The sequence below is a fragment of the Botrytis byssoidea genome (assembly GCF_014898295.1).
Source record: "Botrytis byssoidea strain MUCL 94 chromosome Unknown BBYS_020, whole genome shotgun sequence".
Taxonomy (NCBI): Eukaryota; Fungi; Ascomycota; class Leotiomycetes; order Helotiales; family Sclerotiniaceae; genus Botrytis; species Botrytis byssoidea.
In genome coordinates, this window is record NW_024065861.1 from 122,144 (window position 1) to 141,708 (window position 19,565).

The window sequence follows — 19,565 nt, forward strand, 5'->3', positions numbered from 1 at the left end:
GTGTGGAAGCAAAATATGGCGAAATGGCTGCAGGCATCACACAATATCTCAGAATCCCACCAAGGATAAGTGTAAAGCATAAAGATATCAATGCATGATTGCATGTAAAAGGATTTGAATTCGTATTCTAATAACGGCGTGAGGTTAGTTTTTCGTACAATAATCAATGGTCCCCGCGTAGATAACACGAAACTTCGTCAAATATATTTTCCTAGTATAATTTGAATGTGGGATTGGATTCAATTCGACCTGGAAGCATACAAACGTAACATGGGCCTGAAGTTTGAAAGAGTTGCTGTGATCGGTGCGGGTGTCAGTGGACTAGCGGCTGCGAGACATCTCATAGATTATGGACTCGACGTAACGATTTATGAACGATCTTCAAAACCCGGAGGCGTTTGGTGAGTTATGTTTCTACCATTGTTTTTGGGGCCCGCAAGGAAGAGACTGATGTTGATACGAGGACCAAGGGCATACGATGAAAGAAAACCACTTGAATATAGATATCCATCAGTTTTACCATCGGTTGCAGGCCTCTACCCCGAGGCGGATTCAGATTGCGAGGATGTCACATCGCAATCAGAATTTCCCCAGGATGAAATGCTCAAATTGAAGCACGCACCACCAGGTCCTGCATATTTTGGTCTGACAACAAACATCTCAACTAAACTCCAAGAAATGAAAGACCACCCGTGGAAGGAGGGCACAGGTGATTTCGTCAATGTGGAGGTTGTTGGTGAATATCTGAGCGATTATGCCAAAAGATTCCACCTAGAACGTTTCCTCAAGTACAATACAAGAGTGGAAACGATCAGGAAAGTAAACGGGAGATGGATTGTGAGATCAAAGCTGTTAAACAAAACTCATGACGGAAATGTGGAGTTCTTGGAACATGAAGAGGTAAATTGCCGAGTGAGCATCTGCAAGCGAATACTGACTCGTGGCAGGCATTTGACAAAGTAGTTGTGGCGAGTGGACATTATCACGCCAACAGAGTGCCTGACATCATAGGATTGAAGGAATGGAAGAAAAATCATCCTGAAAGGGTTATGCACTCAAAAGCATACAGGAGACCCCAAGAGCTTGCAGATCAGGTAAGTGATACCGCTCAATAGCACTACTCTCGACTGACTTTTGTTAGAATGTTCTTTTCATTGGGGGGAGTGTATCCTCCACAGACATTGCTAGGGAGATCAACGGCGTAGCCAAGACGGTTTATCAATCCACCCGAGGTGGTCAATTTGACCTTCCACTTAGCTTTTTACCTCCAAGCGCAAAAAGAGTTGGAGAATGCGTGTCTTTTGAGTTTGAGACAAGTAATGAAGGTCGAGGGGTCGCTCACTTGAAAGATGGGACAACGCTTAGTGATATTGATAAAGTGATAGTTTGCACAGGATATCATATTTCATATCCGTTTCTTCATTCGTATCATAACGATTTGATATCCCCGGCCGAAGCAAATGAAACAGTCCTCGTAACTGACGGAACGCAAGTCCACAATCTCCACAAAGACATATTCTATATACCAGATCCAACACTGGCATTTGTCGGTACAGCATATTACGTATCGACCTTTTCCTTATTCGAGTTCCAAGCCATTGCACTCGCAGCTGTATTCGCTGGCAAAGCATACTTACCACGCGAGGAAGAAATGAGAGAAGAATATAGACTTAGGGTAATAGAAAAGGGGTTTGGGAGAGCTTTTCATGCTTTAAATGAAGGACGAGAGCCTGAGTATGTTCGTGAATTGGTAGATTGGATCAACGCAGACGCTGCGTCGAGTGGAGGACGAAAGGTCGAAGGTCACTCCGAGGAATGGTTGAGAGAAGATGAAATCAAGATGGGAAAACTCCGCGAGAGGTTCGAAAAGAAGAAACAAGAGAAGCAAGAAGAAAGTCCTCGGATATATAATCTCAAGAGCGAAGGAAAGTTTCGTAATTCCGGATTTCAACTGTTCAATGGCAGTGGGAACAACAGAGCATTAGAGGAGCAGACAGTCGGATGAGAGGGCAATTGTCTTCACAATACCCTCATTACATGAAGAATAATTGTGGTAATAAGTAGAAATGATCAGAGTCGAAGTGGAAAATAAACTGTACATCATTACTCATTGCGTACCGTGATGAATTCAGATAATTTGTCCAGAACAAGCAAATCATTCAATCTTTACCCACGATGTCTGTCGTTCGAAGTTTGCGATTCTCAAAACCATAGTTGTGAATGGAGTAATAGGCAAGTCTCTCTCCTTTTCAGACCATTGTTTATGATATTCTGAGTACGACGAGCGACGAATTGCGACGATTGTATCAAACAATTCACCCTATATTCTTTTGATTAAGTGAATGGACAATTCTTTCTCATATATATACGAAAGAGTATCATGTTAGATAGAGATGATGGTACTGCTGCTGCTGATGACTGCATGAAGTGAAAGCATGTTGTCTGAGAGTTGAGACGGAATGAATTGAGTTGAGCGGTTGGATGTAAAAGAATAATCAACCTTGCATGAAATTTAGCGAAAGCGCGTCCAGGTGAAATCGCGACTTTCTCATAATTCAATTACGACTACATCATACATTTCAGAACGCCCACAGTTTTTTTCACAGCCAATATAATTCATGATAATACATTCTATTTTGATATCTGAATATACGAGAATTCGATTCTGGTACCAAATCTAAGATCCACAAAGTTTCAATGTCGTCTTCCGCACAATAATTCCACCCAGTTCCGAATATCGAGACGCGTCCCTAACTCCACTTGAAGACCAACCGCAGACTTGGAATTTAACTTCGGCAGAGGTGTAATATAATCTGCCATAATTGGCACATTATTTAACGCGTTTTTCGTCTTTCAGCATGTATTTACCACGCTCACAACTTGCCACACTATATCTCCACCTTCAAAAAACTCATCATCCTTTATCTCCGCCAGTCCTGATATTAGTTGCTCTCGAACCTGACGCCCTATGCGGATGTCGAATCCTTACCCAACTGCTTAAACGCGATTATATCCCTCACAAGATACAGCCAATTGCTGGATATGGGGATTTGGAGAAAGCGGGGAAGAATGTTATACAACCCATGATGGAAAACCATGGAGGTAGTGGGGGTGTTGTGGTTTGTCTAGGTGTTGGAGGCTTAGTTGATCTGGGTGCGTTGTTGGGTTTTGATTCGGAGGCAGACGAGGCTAGTTATGGTGGTGTCGAGGTCTGGGTTGTGGATGCAAGACGACCTTGGAATTTAGGGAATGTTTTTGGAGGTTTCCCGATGATATCGCATGAGGTAGAGGGCGGGGAAATCATATCCGAGCCACCTAAGGGTGTAGTTGGTGGAATGATTGCAAGGAATTATAAGCCAGGCAAAGGAGGAATCATTGTCTTCGACGACGGGGATATTGAAGAAGATATGAAAGCAGAGAAGGACGCATACTTGGCACTGGTGGAAATGCCTGAGATGGAAGACAATGAAGATGATAGTGACGGCAGTGAAACGGAAGGCGAAAGTGATGCCAATGATGATCCTCCAATTAAGTTGCCAGGGAAAAAGAGAAAGTCTTGGTCGGATCGAGATGAGGAAGATGATACTGACGTCGAGGATGATAGACCACGGCAGAGGCGGAGAAGCAACTCAGTAGGTATCCTAGAATTCAATAGTCTATACCTGCTAACAATAATACTAGTCAAGTCCAATTCCAGAATTTCCAACCCGTGCTCCTCAACGTGGACTTCTATCACTAAACGACCCAACAATATTCTCAGATTCACATTCACGCTCTGTATCTCCTTCGCCAGCACAACTCCCTAAACCACCCTCCCCAAGAGCATTGCGGCGAAGATTACGGAAATTGCGTCGAAAGAATGAAATGGTTCTCCAAACATATTATAATCTTGGTGCATCATATTCCGAACCCATATCCTCAATGATGTATTCCCTAGCATCAGAGTTAGGAAGAGAAGACAATGATCTCCTTTGGATGACAATAGTTGGGGTCAGCTCCCAAGAATTATATGGTCGATCTGCAATCGGAATCGCAGTAACTACAGAAAAGTCATCGCCGTCGGGGTGGCTAGGCTCCCGAGGATCGCGTACACGACAGCTTCTGCGAGACGAAGTGCGACGTCTGAATCCTCCAGAACTTTCTGATTCGGCTTTTAATTCGAATCGAAATATGTCACCAGAAAACAGTGGTATAATACCGACAACAGCGCGAAGTCCAACAGATACAAGTATTCGTCTATCCCCAGAGCCAAAATTTCTCCTTATTAGACATTGGAGTTTATATGATAGCATGTTGCATTCTCCATACTTGTCAGCCAGGCTACACATTTGGTCAGATAGTGGGCGAAAACGACTACACAAATTACTAGCAAAGATGGGAGTAAGTCTTGTTCAATGCAAGCAAAGTTATACTCATATGGATATGGAACTTAAACGCGGGCTTCGAACAAAATTACTAAAATACTCGGAACTTTATGGGCTAGACGATCTTGTCCCTAGTGCAGACACAGATGGAAGAGATCGTGGAGGCTCAAAGGAAGGATGGGGTTTCGTCAGAAGTTGGGGTTGGAAAGCGACACTTAGTGCTCAGGATGTTGGTGTTGTGGTGGGATCTATCTTGGAGGTTGGAAAGAAGGCAGTCACTACTCCAGAGAATGGTGCTTGGGATCGAAGTCGAGAGACCAAGGAGACTAGCGACGAAGATGGTGCTTTAGAGGGTGAGGAATGGGTTGGAAGATTTTGGGATGCTTATGATGCCCTCGAGAAGTAAGTTTTCCCCTTATTGTTTTGTCAATTCCTCCATTATCCCTGAATGCGAGGAGACAAGATTCCAATGCTAATTACACCGCCAAAATAGAATCGAGGAACTCAAGCTCGCCCTTCCCATAGCTCAGCATCTCCACCGCGCAATTCTCCGCACAGGAACGTCACTAATCGAAAAACGACAGATAAAACATCTACGTGCGTTCCGCATGGCAGTAGTAAAAGATGGTCCAGATGTCCAACTCTTCACTCATCCAGCTGCGCTTACCAAACTCGCGCTCTGGATCGGTGAAGCAATTGCGGAACAAGAAAGAGAAAGTAAAGGAAAGCTGGGAAATGGTGGGAGAGGTACCCCGTTGGTTGTAGCGGGTTTGAACGAAGCCAGGGGTGTTTATGTGGTTGTTGGTACTGGCGGTGGAGGAGGTGGAATAGGTGGATGGGGATTCGGCGATAAGAAAGCTGCGAGGGAAAAGGCGAAGAAGAAGGAAGAAAAGGAAGCAGCAAGAGCCTTGAAGAGGAAAAATAAAGACAAAATCCGCGAAGACAAACGTGCGGCAAAACAAGCAGCGCGAGCGGAGCGGGGTCAAGAAGAAGATGATGAAGAAGATGACGAAACGGAAGAAGAATCTTCGGAATCAGAATCAGAAGAAGAGGAAGAAGACGAAGATGAAGATGAACAGGAGAGAGGAAAGGGGTTCGGGAGGAACAAATTCGGAAATGCGTTTCAGGAGGTGGTGGAAGAGACGAATGCGAGGGTGAGGATTGATAGCTTTGAACATTGTGTGGTGGAGGTCAAGAAGGAGGATTTGGGGGGGTTTTTGGAGAGTTTGAGTTTGAAAGGTGTGGTTGGTTAAGGCTTGGTCGAGTCTGGATTGGGTGGTAGAGAGTTTAAGGAAAACGGGAACGGAAACAGGACTGAGTTGTAGTAATGATTACGAAAGCTTGACTAGGCTAGGTTCATATGGGATGGGAATGGATCGTTATATACGTTGCATGGCATTGCATGGCATGGCGGATGAAAGGGTCGCGGGTCTTCTTGTTCGAGCACATTTGGGCTCATGTATTGTATGAGTATGCCTGTTTTTATGGATAGCGCGTTGGACGGATGGATAGCTGGTATGATACTCCCGGGATTAGTGCTTGAATAAACGAATGAATTGATTCAATACATATAAATACACAGTCAGACCATGATTTTATATCATATTTTAACAAGTGTTGATGTTTGCGAACTACACGGTGATGGAGTGAGTAATCAAACAGAAGTAGAACCAACTCGTAGTATACAGGCCCAAGAAATGAATGGGGGCATTCTCACTCATCCCTTCCTCCAACTATTCGTAAAAGTCACGAGATGTTTTATTTCACACGGGCCAACTGGGCAGACTAATGGATGGCTGCATCTTGTTCACCCCTCGGCCAGACATCTTGTTTATCACCGTATCTATATTCAATAATTGTATCTTTTTCCTATTGGATAATCTTTGGTATGGCATGGTCTGAATATCCATGTGCTTTTTATTCATCCAGCCCTCTTTTGTGGCTGTGAGATAGCAGCAGTCTGCCTCTGAATTTGCCTCGTAGTGCATCAGGATACCGAATTGTTGCAGCCAATTAAACCTGGTATACGAGTAGATATATTCTCGATCCCGTCCCTTCAACATCCCATGTCTCATTGAAATTGTGTTCCCTGGCGCTTGCAGCCCCAGCAGGGCGTACATGGCAAGATCCATTCGTACTATTGCACTGGAAGAGTTATGCGAAACTCGCAAAACTCATGGTGGCAATGTTATTTTTCACGAGTAATTAAGATCACAATCGCATCAAGTTTATCTTTTACCCCCAACAATTGTTTCACTTGTTGCGCTTTTCGCATGCTCAATTGATATTATATAAGTATTTCACCCAATTTCGTTCGCGCGCGAGACTTTTACTGAAAACTACCTGACAGTTACGTAGGTTCTTCCTTAATCTCCAATGGCAGAAATTTCAGGCTTGAGTCTAATCCATCCAGGCGACGAATTTGGGAGTCAAGCCCATGGTATCGCCGATATAGTGTTCGTACACGGACTTGGAGGCGCGACCACTGCTAGGTCTTGGGACAATGAGAAGGGACCAGAAAGGCTCTGGCTGTATGATCTTCTTCCTAAAAGCTTACCCACCGCCAGAATTTTCAATTTTGTCTACCAAAGCGACGCAATTTCTCTTGTCAACTCGAGAGGATCTATCATCTCAACGTATGCTGAAAGCTTGCTCGAATCTCTCACAGCCTTTCGAGACCCACACCAAGAGGCTAGTCTATTTCTATCTCGCGTTGTGCGATCTATCTTTCTAAATACCTACGAAGCTTCTCTTATAATTGCCTGTACACTATGTCAAATCTAATCATTGTGTAGCTAATGCTTCAAACCATGTTAGGCTCCATTGCGACCTATAGTATTCGTTGCCCATAGTTTTGGGGGTCTTGTCGTTCAGAAAGCCTTGATTACCGCGTCAACAGGGACTCGAGCCGATTTCTTCTCCATCAAGCGTTCTACTGCTGCAATACTCTTCTTTGCTACACCTTATCATACAGATCACAAGGGTATCTTCAACATGCTCCGGTATTTCTCGGGTTTGAAAAAAATTCAGGGAACCAGTGAAGGTTTTGTATGCGAATCTCAATTTCAGCACAATCTAGAAGATGCGTCTGCACAGCTGAGACAAGTTCAAGAGGACTTTGAGCACCTCCGGCTTCAGCAGTCCTTTAAACTCAACAGTTATTCCTTTTTTGAGGAGTTACCTGTCGCGAACTTTGGAATAGTAAGTAGACAGCAAAAGGCCTTAAGGGAAATATCTTGATTAACCAAACAGGTGATTGACGGTACATCGTCATTGAATAGTTCTTCTAATAGCGCTCTGCTTCATTCAAATCATCAAGCAAGATCCAGAGCTCTCCGAATGGTTGTTCTAGTATCATGCAGTCTAATATGTATCTTAAGATAATCTGCAAGTTCACAAGTGTTGGTGAACCAAACTTCAAGCGAGTGCTAGCAAGACTCAAAATAATCCTCAACCCAAGCTCAGAGTGCGTACTGAACTTGCAAAAACATCAGCAAGGTGGGTAAATCCGGATTGATTTGTTGAATATTGTATAACTTTGACAGAAATACTTCGTTGGCTGGCAACACAAAGGTCACAAATTGCGATCTCCGCAGCTCCCGGATCCGGCAAGTGGCTTTTGGAAAATCAAGAGTTCAGGTCATGGCTATCGAGTGACCAAAATTCTGTATTGTGGATCGAAGGAAACCCTGGTGCTGGCAAATCAACACTCGCTGCCAACTTTATCAAAGATTTCAAAAACCACTCTTTGGAAGACCGGCCCACGATTTTCCTCGATCATTTTTTTCATTACGGATCCCCTGATACTTCCGCGAATGACCTCCTGCGCTCTTTGATCTTTCAAATCATGTCAAAAGATTCGAGTCCCTTGGCAGATCTGATTTATTTGCTTGACCAGAAGCGAAATCATCATCACAAAGTCGAAGAGCCCCGCAATAGCTAGAGAGGGTGGATTTCTCAAGCCGTACTCACGGAGGAATTTCTGGCAACATGTTTAGAAGCAACCGCCAAAGCCCATCGGTTATATATCATCATTGACGCCCTAGCTGAATGCCCCAAAGGGGAGATATCTTCCGTTATTTCTCTTTTGTATTTCCTCAATTCGATTGTCTTGGAAAATTTAATCAAGTTATTTATTACATGTCGGCCTGGTTTGATGTACGAAGAAGCGCTCTCCGATTTACCACATCATAAAATCGTGCTAGAGAATGAAAATCAAACAGACTTACAACAATTCGTTTCCTTCAAGATGTTAACAAAACTTCCAGATCTCGCCAATCAGAAGCAGGTATCCGATACATTATTAAAGCGAGCATCTGGTACTTTTCTTTGGTTCAAACTTGTTATACATAATCTACGAGATTTTACACATTACGAGGAGAATGACACCAAAATGTCAACTTCCCGACTTCCTACAAGCTTAGATGATGTCTACAGCGCCATTTACGAATGTGTACTTCGAGAGGAGTCAGGGGCTGCACTGAGACTTCTAGGTTGGGTTGTGTTTGCTAGACGGCCGTTCTCGCTAAGGGAATTGACAGTTATTTTGGAAGTCTATCAATACTAGCATCAGGTCAAAGTTCGTGGTATATTACTCAAGATGAATCACTATCGCCATACCGAGCTAGTATTGATGTTCTAATCGCATCATGTCATGGACTATTAGAGGTTGAAGGACCGGATGGAATTGTTTCCCTTGTTCATCTAAGTGCTCGAGAATTTTTGATATCAAGAACTGCCTCGGAGACTTCTCAGCTAGGGTATTCTGATGCCAAATACTTTAACAACACGCACATTTCTATTGCCGAAGTATGCGTCACCTATTTGGCAATTAGATCTCTCGACGACAACTCGGGTGTAAATTTTGACCTCGACAACTCTGGCTTCTTGCAATATACGGTAGTTCACTGGCTTGAACATGCAAGAGCAGCTGATCGCTCTGGCGTATCATATCGGCCTCTTTTCAAACGTTTGGATTCGCTGTCCCCAAAATTTCTGAGATTTTGGATTGTCCAATATCAAAAGCATGTAGGCTCAAGGAGTTCCTTGAAGTACATGCTTGACAGATGGACAGCTCTCCATGTTTCCGCTGCTTTTGGAATTTACAATCTTGTTCAAACTATCAAAGAACTCGGAGAAGTACAGAGCTTTGATACCAGAGACGCGTATGGGCGTACCGCCTTATCCCTGGCCGCTGAGAATAATCACGTATCTGTTCTTCAACTTCTCCTGGAAGCAGGAGCAAGCATCACTACTCGGGACAATCGTTATGGTCTCTCTCCACTGGAATCGGCAGCTTTACAAGGCAATGTTGAAATAGTCAATATACTTGTAGAAAAAGCGGGTTCTTGGTCCGGCACTTCTTTACTTTCTATCGCGGCAGCAAGAGGACATATCTCGCTTGTAAAATTTCTACTGGAGAAAGGCGCTCATGTTGACTCGATAGATCAGTATTGGGGATGTACGGCCCTTCATCTTGCTGCTGGGTATGGTTATACAGCTATTGCATTTCTACTTCTTGCCCGTGGTGCCGATCCGAATATTATTGATAGATCTAAGGGGCAGACGCCGCTATACTATGCTATATACAAGGGTCGACACGAAACAATCAAGGTTCTACTGGAGTATGGCGCTAGAGTGGGTGAACCACCCAAGAAACCATTTGTATTGACTAATGCGCCCCAATTCGCTTCTTGGCCTGATCGGGTCGGTAGCTCAATTCTGGGAAATCTAGCAATTAGACTACGCACGTGTACGCAAGGGTCGGAGGCCAACGGACAGTCAAGTTCTGGTAGTTTCAATAAAGGTACTTCTGAAAACTCCGGCAATGGACGTAAGAAAAGATCACATCAGGACTTTCAAAGTGGCGGTTCTGGTGGAAATGGTGGCTTTGGCGATGAACCCAACAAACAGCCTGCGTTAGAGCCCACTTTTTCAACAAATCCTGCTATGAGTGATCTTGGGCTAAACCTTGCTTGCCCATACTTTAAGAATGATCTGGGAAGATACGGATCCAGTAGAGCTTGCCGTGGGCCTCCTGCCTACCCAGATATCAATAGACTGAAGTAGGACACGTTACTTGTCATCAATTCGACATGCTAACTTTGAGTTAGACAGCACTTGTACAAGGCACATTCACTAAAGATATTTCGAAAATGTCATTTGATTTGTAATGGCGAGATTGAGCTCCAAAAGCATTACAACATTCCAATATGCGCCGCGATTTTTCAACGGGACTACGCAGATGGCTTTGATGAACCTCAGCGTGATAAGCTCAAAAGACGAACCGAGAAGAAGAACCACTCGGACAAGGCGCAGTATTGGGCAGCGGTGTACAGAATACTATTTCCAAACACCGATGATGCAAACATGCTAACACCATATAAGTGAATTATAGCGCAGACAATTGAAACACTACCTGATTTCTGAGTACAGGGCACGAGGAAAACATAAACAAAAGGCAATATGACGAGTCTTGTGCTCTTTCGCGACTTCGGGATTCCACCCTCCGGAACGAACTTCCCCAACATGTTCAAAGTCAAGACGCAATTAATGCTGTATTAAACATCATCAACAAGCATCAGACGGAATCTTCCGGGATGGTCACTATTAGAAAGATCTCGAGGTCTTCCCAATTTCCAGAGTGACAGCATCCCAAGACTTCTCAGAATGACCCGTATCAACAACCACCTCTTGGACGAAATCCACTCGGTCATGATAACATTACGATGATGCCTTTCGATTCCTCGCTGCCTGATTTCATGATGGAGCCTTCCAGTGACTCTGGCTTCTATGAAGGCTATTCACTTGATGATGACTTTAGTCGGGGTAATCTGACGGAGGTTGCTGGATCCATAATCGAAGGACGCGAAACTACGATGAACGCGCCAATTCTGACCCAACATCATTTACAAACTCCTGGGGCGCAAACAAATATAACTCAAAATCAACAAGTACATGCCTCAAGCGAAGATCCTTTTAGTTCGTCCAGCCTTCACAATTTCTTTGATCCGGATCAAAATCAGTATTTGCAATTACAACAAGACCCCATCTTTAGCGACTACCAAGACCAAGAACATAACACAGATGAAGAGAAAACAGCACCTCATAGTGAGGAGGCTTGATTCAGCAGTATCTCCAGGCAGTGTCGTAGGGCCAACGGCAGAAATTTCCACACGACGGGTATGAACATTTTCTTAGTAACAAAAAGCAGCTTGCAAGATGGAATATTTACACTAAAGATTGATAAATAATACAACAGCAAAAACATTGTTTGAAAATATTCTCATGTGTCCGCTAGCTATGACCTCTGAGAAAAAGTGATAGAACCACTGCAATGAACCAAATTACATCCTACGATCCCAAGCATCTACCGCTTCGTCTCCTTGACGGTGAGTTTTCCTCTATCTCTCAGTTCTACATCTATCAGAGAAACGAACATCGAAGGAGCTCCAAATAGTGGTGCTGGATTTCACTTTTAGTATGTACTGGTCATAGTATACATTCCATTTTCCCATGCCCGTACCTCATAAACTCTCCTCCCACTCTCTAGTTTGTGCTTCACCCTTCCAATCTTCATCATCGCTATTCTTACTTATGCGATTCCCGAAGCACACCCAGCAGATCTTTCAAGACTCCTTCCATCTTATGCTCACTCCTCTTACTGGAAGATGCGGGCAAATTGCTCGCCAGACGCTCTATGGCGGTACTGGGACTATGGAGATAGTGTGATAGCATTGGCGTTGTGTTTTCTGCTGGGAGTTTTCTGTTATGATGATGAGGCAATTAGACATCGTATTGTTGGTTGCGCGGTGATTTGATAGAGTGTAATTTATGACCAAGGGGAAGAGATTTGAAGAATCGAGCAATGGGGTTTTTTTACTTGAGAGAGCTTTCCACGCTCATTTTTGTCTGGGCGGGGAGTTTCTGCGGTGCCATGGTGGGGATAGAACGGATAGCTAGCTAAGTGCAGGAAGCTGTATGTTGTGACTTTCTGTATTAGAATCTTAGCAATTGATGAATCAATTGGCTAATCTAAAAGTAACGAATACAAACCTCGCGTTTGGGCAAGCTTTTTTCTGTCTCTTTTCACGAATATCTGCGACAAGTTTAGAGTTTTTGATCATTTCTGAAATCTAATATTCGTCTCGAGAGTGTCTTTATATATTGGGAAATATCTATGATTAAAAATGCAGAGCAATTCACATTTTGTGCAACTCGTCGCAAAACCGAAACTTTGGTTATAGTGTAACTGTATTGTAAGCTCGTGGAGAAGCCAAGACTTGCGCTGGATGTGTTACACCAATGAGGTCTGATGAGGCTAGCGAGGAGAGAACAATACACAGGGATTACTAACTATCCAGTACTTGTCGCTTTCTCAAAGACTTGTAAAGTGTGCGCAAAGACCTTTTCTCGCCAACCCTTTTCTCGGTAGTATTCTAATGCATCGTTCGAAGAAGTAATGACCTCGCTGTTGTCATCTATCCTCCCTGTCTTGCCTCTCTCAAACCTATCGCTTGTCAATAGGAATGCCTGCCTGGCACCACAATCTGCTGTTGAGATACCAAAGATTTTCTGTATCACACTGAAGAAAGTGCCAATGAGCGGCACCAACATCTTCCCTAACAGACCAAAAGAGTCTGGTGCAGCCAGTCGAGCAAAGTTATCGCTAGCTACCAACCCAGGAAATGAGTGTATAAAAGTGATTTTTCGGTTTGCGTCACTCTGTGACAAATATTCCAACCCTAGCGTCATCATCGTGGTAGTGTGGTTAATAGCTACGCGAGGGCCGAAGTTTTCAGGGTTTTGAAGACCGATATCTTCATCTTGCATTTTCAGCTCTTGCCCCGCATTAAGAACGCTCAAAACACGTGGATGTGGGGAACAGCGAAGCAACGGAAGAAGGTTAGTCAGGAGTCGCATCCGTGTATAGAACGACAGGGCGAAAGTTATTTCCAGACCTTCTTTCGTGTCTAGAGAATGTTAGATACAGATAGCATCGAAGAAAAGAGTTGATGAGGATGCATACATTGTGGTACATTCAAGGGAATGCACCCTTGGCTCATATACAGATAGTCCACCCTCTCTTCAACATCCAAGATCTGCTTACAGGCGTCATCGATATCAGCAATCAATGATGTTTCGACTTCGAGAAACACGATCTTCATTTGAGGGTTTAGACTGAGGAGCTTCTCGCGTTGAGTAGCGAATCTCGTCGCTGATCTCCCCAGCACGTAAAAAGTGGGGGATTGCAACATCTCTGCTAGTGCCTCGAGAGTAGAAGCACCGATTTTGCTTGTTGCTCCGGCAAATACACATATGAGACCTTGAGAATTGTCATTGTTTTTGCCGAAGCTCGTATTTGCTTGATAGATTTCTGGAATCTTAACCATGTTGAAGGGGGGAAGGGATTTGATTGTGGTGAACTTGCATCAGTGCGAAGAAGTTCAGAGCAGGAAGAAAAGGCTGGCTGGAAATGATCGAAGGATGTGAGAATTGCCATCTAACATAATTAATGAACCTCCGTCGTCCGGGGTGTATCTCCGTCAGCTTATAGCATCCACTCGCCACGACCCTTTCCTTAGCTCTCTGTCTCGTCATTGAAATAGAAAGTATACACATCTATCCTATCCAAAAAAAAAGAATCTAATGAGAAGAGAAATCGCTTTATTTTGGTTCTCGGGAATTCGGTCGACCATACAAAATTTCTACCTGGTCGACCGTGAGCTGTGAGTTGTGGTGCCCAGGGAGCCAGGATGCTTTGGTCACTGGACTGGGTTCGTGAGAAACAAATCTATGCTTATGTAATGATCTGGTCGGCATTTATATGCCGATCCTCCGTCGATAACCGATTTCCCTACTACGTGCACGTCCCTGCTATATGCACGATCTTGATCACCCATTTTGAATCACTTTAAAAATTAATAACAATTCCAATTTATAAGATAAAGAGCTAGCAATTTAATTGATAAATGACAAGATATAATACTATCTAAAAACATAATAAAATCTTCAGATTTTGAATTTCGATGGAACTCGTAGTGCTCGCCCTCTACTAGATCGCAATATGACCTCCTCCTCCTTCTCCTTCGAATTATTAGCCTCTACAGCATCAGAGAGCTCTATAGTCTTTGTTGATGTTAGATCTATAGTAGAAGAAGCTTTGGGGAACTTTTTATCTCTTTTGATTGGAGATTTCGTTGATTTTAGAGTCTTTTTAACCTCCTCTTTCGCATCACGTGCAATCTGACGATCAACCTCCCTCTGCAATACTCTCTCTTTCGTCTCAATCTCCTTCCGTTCCTTCTCAGCTTTCTTTTCAGCTTTTATTTGAAGCTTAGCTTCCTTCTCTTGCTCCTCTTTAAGTGCTTTATCTTCTTGATACGCTCTAGCTTTAATAATAGCAGAGGGTGACCATAAAAACGCACCATTCCCCTCCTCTCCAATGAGATTTAAACGCTTTGAACGAGCTCTTTTCCTTTTTTCAAGCTTTAGAGCCTCTTCTAAACCTTTAGATCTATGCCCCTGTATAGAAGCTTCAGCTCCTAATGTAGTTGCAGCCTTAAAAAGCTTTAAAGTGATCTCATGGGTGGGAGCGCGACGAAATTCTAATTTCATTCTACGCATCGCTTTTGACGTATACGGTGTAGCAAGAGCATCCCTGCGAGTTTTAAATGATGTAGGTGGCGTAGAAGGAGCTTCCGGAGCAATACAGTCGATCGTAAGACTCCTATTCATAGGATATATGCCCGTTTTTTCGAAGGATCGTAAGATATTATGCCTCGTACAAGTGAGCTCCCAAGCCTTTTTAAATATGCCCCAAAACATGCGCTTTGTCATACCAACAATTCCCCCGCTATTGTGCATCAAATCATTCAATAATGTACTGTAATTCGTTGAAAGGGCACCGAAGGTTCCAACGTCGAGAGGCTGTAGTCGATGTGTAGAATGAGGGGGGAGAATTAAGACAATAATCTTTAATTCATCGCATTTTGAAAGGAATTCCATATTGACATGACTAGAGTGACCATCGACAATAAGTAGACGATATCTTCCACCTGCTTTTCGACGTGTAGCAGGGTCGAATACGTTTATAAGCCAATATAGGCCAAAAGCATTCGACGACCACCCATTGCTTGAGGCTCCAAAATAGGCTTTATCCTTCTCCCCTACATCCTGAACCCATGTATTTTGTAGATCCCCTGAGTCTCCTTTATAAATAAGAGCGGGAGGGAGAGCTGTCCCATCAGCACATATAGCTGCCAGTAGAGTAATAAACTCTCTTGATCCATCTTGCCTAGCTTTTGTCACTCTGCCTCTATTATAGGCGCTAGCACTCATTATCCTCTTCATAGTCCTCCCCATACCGATCATAAAGCCCTTCTCGTCCCAATTGTATATATCTCTCGGCCGTATATCGTATTTTATGGTCACTTTTATCAACTAAATTAAAAAAAGAGGGGTATTAGCAAGAGCGTTTTAGGTAATAAAGATCAACAACAATAGAAAATAGCTCAAACCAGATCATAAAAGTAATCAAATATAGCAACATTATCGGCTTTCACACGCAAATTATCAATGCAACGGAGATACCGACTTTTAAGACGTGTTGAATGCCTCTTGACAAAATTGCTAGTCCAGTTCTTTCCCACCTCTCTGCCTAGGATCTCTTCTGCAAGGTTTCTGACTATGCGGCTTGTAGGAGGGATAGATCTCTGTGTCAGCTTGTTGATTTGATCAATTAAAACCTCCTCCTGATCACTAGAAAGCGCTTGTTTCGTATCGGAGAGGAACTGTTTTCTCGAGGTGGTTTTACCTCTATGCCGCCGGGAGAGCGTGGATCGATCAATTTTGAAGAAATTAGCTGTCTGGGTGTATTTAGGAGCTTGAACCCCTTTCAAATGATCTAATGCAAGCTCTATACGAGCCTCTAAAGGCATATCATCGATGTTTGAAGCCATAATGTTGATATTTCCAAAGTCGTGCACGTAGTAGGGACGTGCACATAGTGGGGAAATCGGTTAACCTCAAGCGAAACAAACCAACTTCACCCATATCATCAACAACAACAACAACAACAACAACAACAACAACAACAACGACATGATTACGATGGTATCTTCATGAACTTTACGGCTATAAGCTCGTCGTTTGTATCATTATCTTGAGAACTTACACTGATTATCGTTATATCGTACTTAAATACAACTTGATTCTCTGAATTGTGGTGTTCAACTACATGTTCAAGATGCTTCCTGGCGCCTATCTGAACCGTATCGTCACCTATTATCGATATATGTTTCCAATTGTTATTTAGACTTCCTTCAACCGAGAGCCAATTCGGTTCTCAGTTACTGCGGATATTAGGGCGCCTAATCTGTTTATTCGGAAAGTATTTGAGACGCCAAACTATCGAACACGGAGACAGCGGTGGACAGTGGTGGCCGGCCATGTTGGCTACAGCCTGCCTTAACCTTCAAGAATATACATCATCATTCGTTATTGCCTTCGGACTCTCTTTGCCATGGTCGCCTTACCGGTCTTTATGCAAGAAGTTTTCCTCGTTTAGGGTGGCGGTCATGAAGGCCTGATCGTGATTTCGAGCAGTTCTTTTCCGCAGTCAAATATTAATACAACGGAGGATTCTCTCTGTTGGATTCCTAACATTTTCCAACATCAACTTTCGTTTGATTTCAAGGTTTGCATAGCTTGTTCTATACTTACAACGTTCTTTTCTCTATCTCGTGGCGAGACTTTCCAGGTCCTGTTTTCTTTCCTAGGGCGATTTATTCTAGTTGCATAAGTTGAGTTTAGAAGTACTAACCAAACTCCTTGGCCCAATTTTCTTTTATTTCTTTTCATTTCTCTCTTTATTTCACTGGTAAAAAGGCTTCTTCTGTTCCCATACGGGAATCATGATGTGTTGTCGTCTTGAGTAGATTGAGGTAATATTTTACTGCATTATGACTTGATGATCGCATGAACCGCGATATACTAACTTGAAATAGCCCTCACATCTCGGTATGGGGTTGCTGGACTTTATCAGACGCAAAATAAAGGGTTCCCGCCAAGAGACCCATAACAGCTACACACAAAAGTCATCAAAGAGCGATAAGACTCACACAAGCTATCGGAGTGAAGTGCCGAATGATGGATCTTCACGAAGCCGTCCACAGGATCCGCAACAATCAAAAAGGGCTCCGTTACCACAACCACATAGAATTGAACATCGAAATCAAGAATCCGTTCAGCCCCGTCACGTAAATAAGAGATCTTATTCGGTGGAGGACCGAATCAAATGTATCGAAAATGACATCGATAAGTGGAATAAAGAGAATCTCCCCAATCAACGCGTCAAAATCGATATTATTATCCTTCAAGGTTTACTCGACGTTAACCAGCATTTGTCAGAGCCAAGATCCAGCTCTCAGATAAGATTCATCTATAACCCCGAGGAGCCCTGGGGCGAATCGAATTTAAAGCAGCTACAAATTGCATGCAAGGAAAAGAAGTGGCACGCAGATTTTTCGTGGTCTCCTTATGCTTTGAAGTCAGCTGTCCGAAAGAGAATGTTTGAAGCAACTGCTAAAGATGTCCCGGTCTACAAGTCGAATAAGGAAGTCATGATAATACGAAGACCCCCACTGGATTATCGGATTTGTCAGCGCCTTGATCGTCTTCGCGGTTTGGAGTCGGAAACTAATCTATATAATTCAAAGTTAAGTAAAATATTGAAATATATTGAAAAGTGCATCAATAAGCAACAGTTGAATGGCACACAGTCCAAATCGAGAAGGGATGTCACGCCGAGAGGCTTGATCGAAGAATGGCAGAAAGAGTATGGTTTCGATTTCAGTAAGGTACTGCGCTCGCTAAAAGACAAGAAGGTGGGACGATCGGAACCGCGCGGGCATAGCAGCACGGGAATTCATCAGAAATCCCACAAAGTAAATGGACCACATGATTCTACTGTTTCCCTTCCCACCAGTCAACGAGCTCCATCTAAATCAAGAGCATATAACTCATCAAATCATGGTTCTGAAAGTGATACATCTACATCTACACGTTCGCGCCGAGTGCTTAAACCAAACGATTCTGCTGTATCACTTTCAGGCACCCGTGAACGAGCTCAGTCTAAATCACAGGGACATAAACCATCACATGATGTGACCGGCGGTGTCAAATCTTTACATCCGCGACGACGTACACAAAATTCTTCCCAGCCTCTTAATCAACATAAGCCTCAAACCACGTCAAATCTCGATACTTTAGCAAAGAATGTTTCCCATTCACGACCATCAGTAACGATTGATTCGCCAAGTGAGGGCAAAGGGAGGGCCCCTAGTAAATCTCCAAATAGAAACCCTCCTGGACGATCGCCTCGTACGCCTCTCACGCCTCGCACACCTCGCACGCCTCAAACGCCTCAAACGCCTATACGTAAGAACCACATTCACCAAGAGCGAGAGAATCCACCTTTACCTCCGTCTTTGTCTTCGTCAGATTATGGCCATCAGAAATCTCCTGCACGGCCTCGATCTAGCAACCGCAAAATGACGACTCGGGAAAGCAGTCATGGAGACTTCCCGGATTCTAGTACTGGACAATCGCAATCACAATCTCACCTTCACGTAAATAAGCATGAATTGAGGCCAAGGAACAGTCATCGAGATTTATTCAACAATAACCATGATGACTATGAACGGCAACTACATTCAAACCCGCAACAACATTTGCCATACGTCATCAGGAAAGACAGATACCCGAGGCCGTCCAATGAAGATTCAAACTTGCCATCACCTGCAGATTCAATAGATATGTCATGGAAAATTGGTCTAACGACCGAGCAAGTAAATAAAGTACATGAACAAGCGATCGATAAACTTCGGTCGGAAGATCAGCCGAATAGTTATAGCTCATGAATCTTCATGAGTGTTTTTATGCTTATTTATTTAGATTTTGTACATAGGAAAAAATATTTCAAGTCACAAAGAAAATTATCTCCCTTTCTGCGACACATGCTAATTACCTGTGGCATCTAGGATTGATGCACGTCATCCAGCCACTCGAATACTTCGAGTCACCTTTTCTGAAATCAAAATTTCATTCTGACTTTGAGATAATTGTATATTCTCCCGTTTACTAAATGGTACTCATATTTCATACATATTAATCCACATCCAGCTCGAGGAGTGGCATTTT

The 19,565-nt window shown here is 43.3% G+C and overlaps 8 protein-coding genes across 8 annotated transcripts; 6 read left to right on the plus strand and 2 right to left on the minus strand.

Annotated features, from left to right (window-relative positions):
* Positions 1-270: 270 nt before the first annotated feature.
* On the plus strand, positions 271-2,005 carry EAE97_008981 (uncharacterized protein; the record flags this gene model as incomplete). Its single annotated transcript, XM_038879496.1, has 4 exons — positions 271-401; positions 471-900; positions 948-1,094; positions 1,142-2,005. The coding sequence occupies 4 exons, from the start codon at positions 271-273 to the stop codon at positions 2,003-2,005; spliced, it is 1,572 nt and encodes a 523-aa protein (XP_038729509.1).
* Positions 2,006-2,858: 853 nt separating this feature from the next.
* Positions 2,859-5,617, plus strand: EAE97_008982 (uncharacterized protein; the record flags this gene model as incomplete). Its single annotated transcript, XM_038879497.1, has 3 exons — positions 2,859-3,632; positions 3,682-4,766; positions 4,858-5,617. 3 exons carry the CDS (start codon positions 2,859-2,861, stop codon positions 5,615-5,617), a joined length of 2,619 nt encoding a protein of 872 aa, XP_038729510.1.
* Positions 5,618-6,740: 1,123 nt separating this feature from the next.
* Positions 6,741-8,307, plus strand: EAE97_008983 (uncharacterized protein; the record flags this gene model as incomplete). The annotated part of the gene is made up of 5 exons (XM_038879498.1): positions 6,741-7,055; positions 7,182-7,565; positions 7,617-7,706; positions 7,757-7,862; positions 7,910-8,307. The coding sequence occupies 5 exons, from the start codon at positions 6,741-6,743 to the stop codon at positions 8,305-8,307; spliced, it is 1,293 nt and encodes a 430-aa protein (XP_038729511.1).
* A 306-nt stretch (positions 8,308-8,613) lies between these two features.
* EAE97_008984 (uncharacterized protein) lies at positions 8,614-10,754 on the plus strand (the record flags this gene model as incomplete). Its single annotated transcript, XM_038879499.1, has 3 exons — positions 8,614-8,817; positions 8,877-10,429; positions 10,478-10,754. The coding sequence occupies 3 exons, from the start codon at positions 8,614-8,616 to the stop codon at positions 10,752-10,754; spliced, it is 2,034 nt and encodes a 677-aa protein (XP_038729512.1).
* Positions 10,755-11,092: 338 nt separating this feature from the next.
* Positions 11,093-11,488, plus strand: EAE97_008985 (uncharacterized protein; the record flags this gene model as incomplete). Its single annotated transcript, XM_038879500.1, has 1 exon — positions 11,093-11,488. One exon carries the CDS (start codon positions 11,093-11,095, stop codon positions 11,486-11,488), a length of 396 nt encoding a protein of 131 aa, XP_038729513.1.
* A 402-nt stretch (positions 11,489-11,890) lies between these two features.
* Positions 11,891-12,302, minus strand: EAE97_008986 (uncharacterized protein; the record flags this gene model as incomplete). The annotated part of the gene is given in 3 exon segments (XM_038879501.1): positions 11,891-11,948; positions 11,959-12,129; positions 12,247-12,302. 3 exon segments carry the CDS (start codon positions 12,300-12,302, stop codon positions 11,891-11,893), a joined length of 285 nt encoding a protein of 94 aa, XP_038729514.1.
* A 417-nt stretch (positions 12,303-12,719) lies between these two features.
* EAE97_008987 (uncharacterized protein) lies at positions 12,720-13,756 on the minus strand (the record flags this gene model as incomplete). The annotated part of the gene is made up of 2 exons (XM_038879502.1): positions 12,720-13,336; positions 13,393-13,756. 2 exons carry the CDS (start codon positions 13,754-13,756, stop codon positions 12,720-12,722), a joined length of 981 nt encoding a protein of 326 aa, XP_038729515.1.
* Positions 13,757-17,386: 3,630 nt separating this feature from the next.
* Positions 17,387-19,285, plus strand: EAE97_008988 (uncharacterized protein; the record flags this gene model as incomplete). The annotated part of the gene is made up of 1 exon (XM_038879503.1): positions 17,387-19,285. The coding sequence occupies one exon, from the start codon at positions 17,387-17,389 to the stop codon at positions 19,283-19,285; it is 1,899 nt and encodes a 632-aa protein (XP_038729516.1).
* Positions 19,286-19,565: the final 280 nt, after the last annotated feature.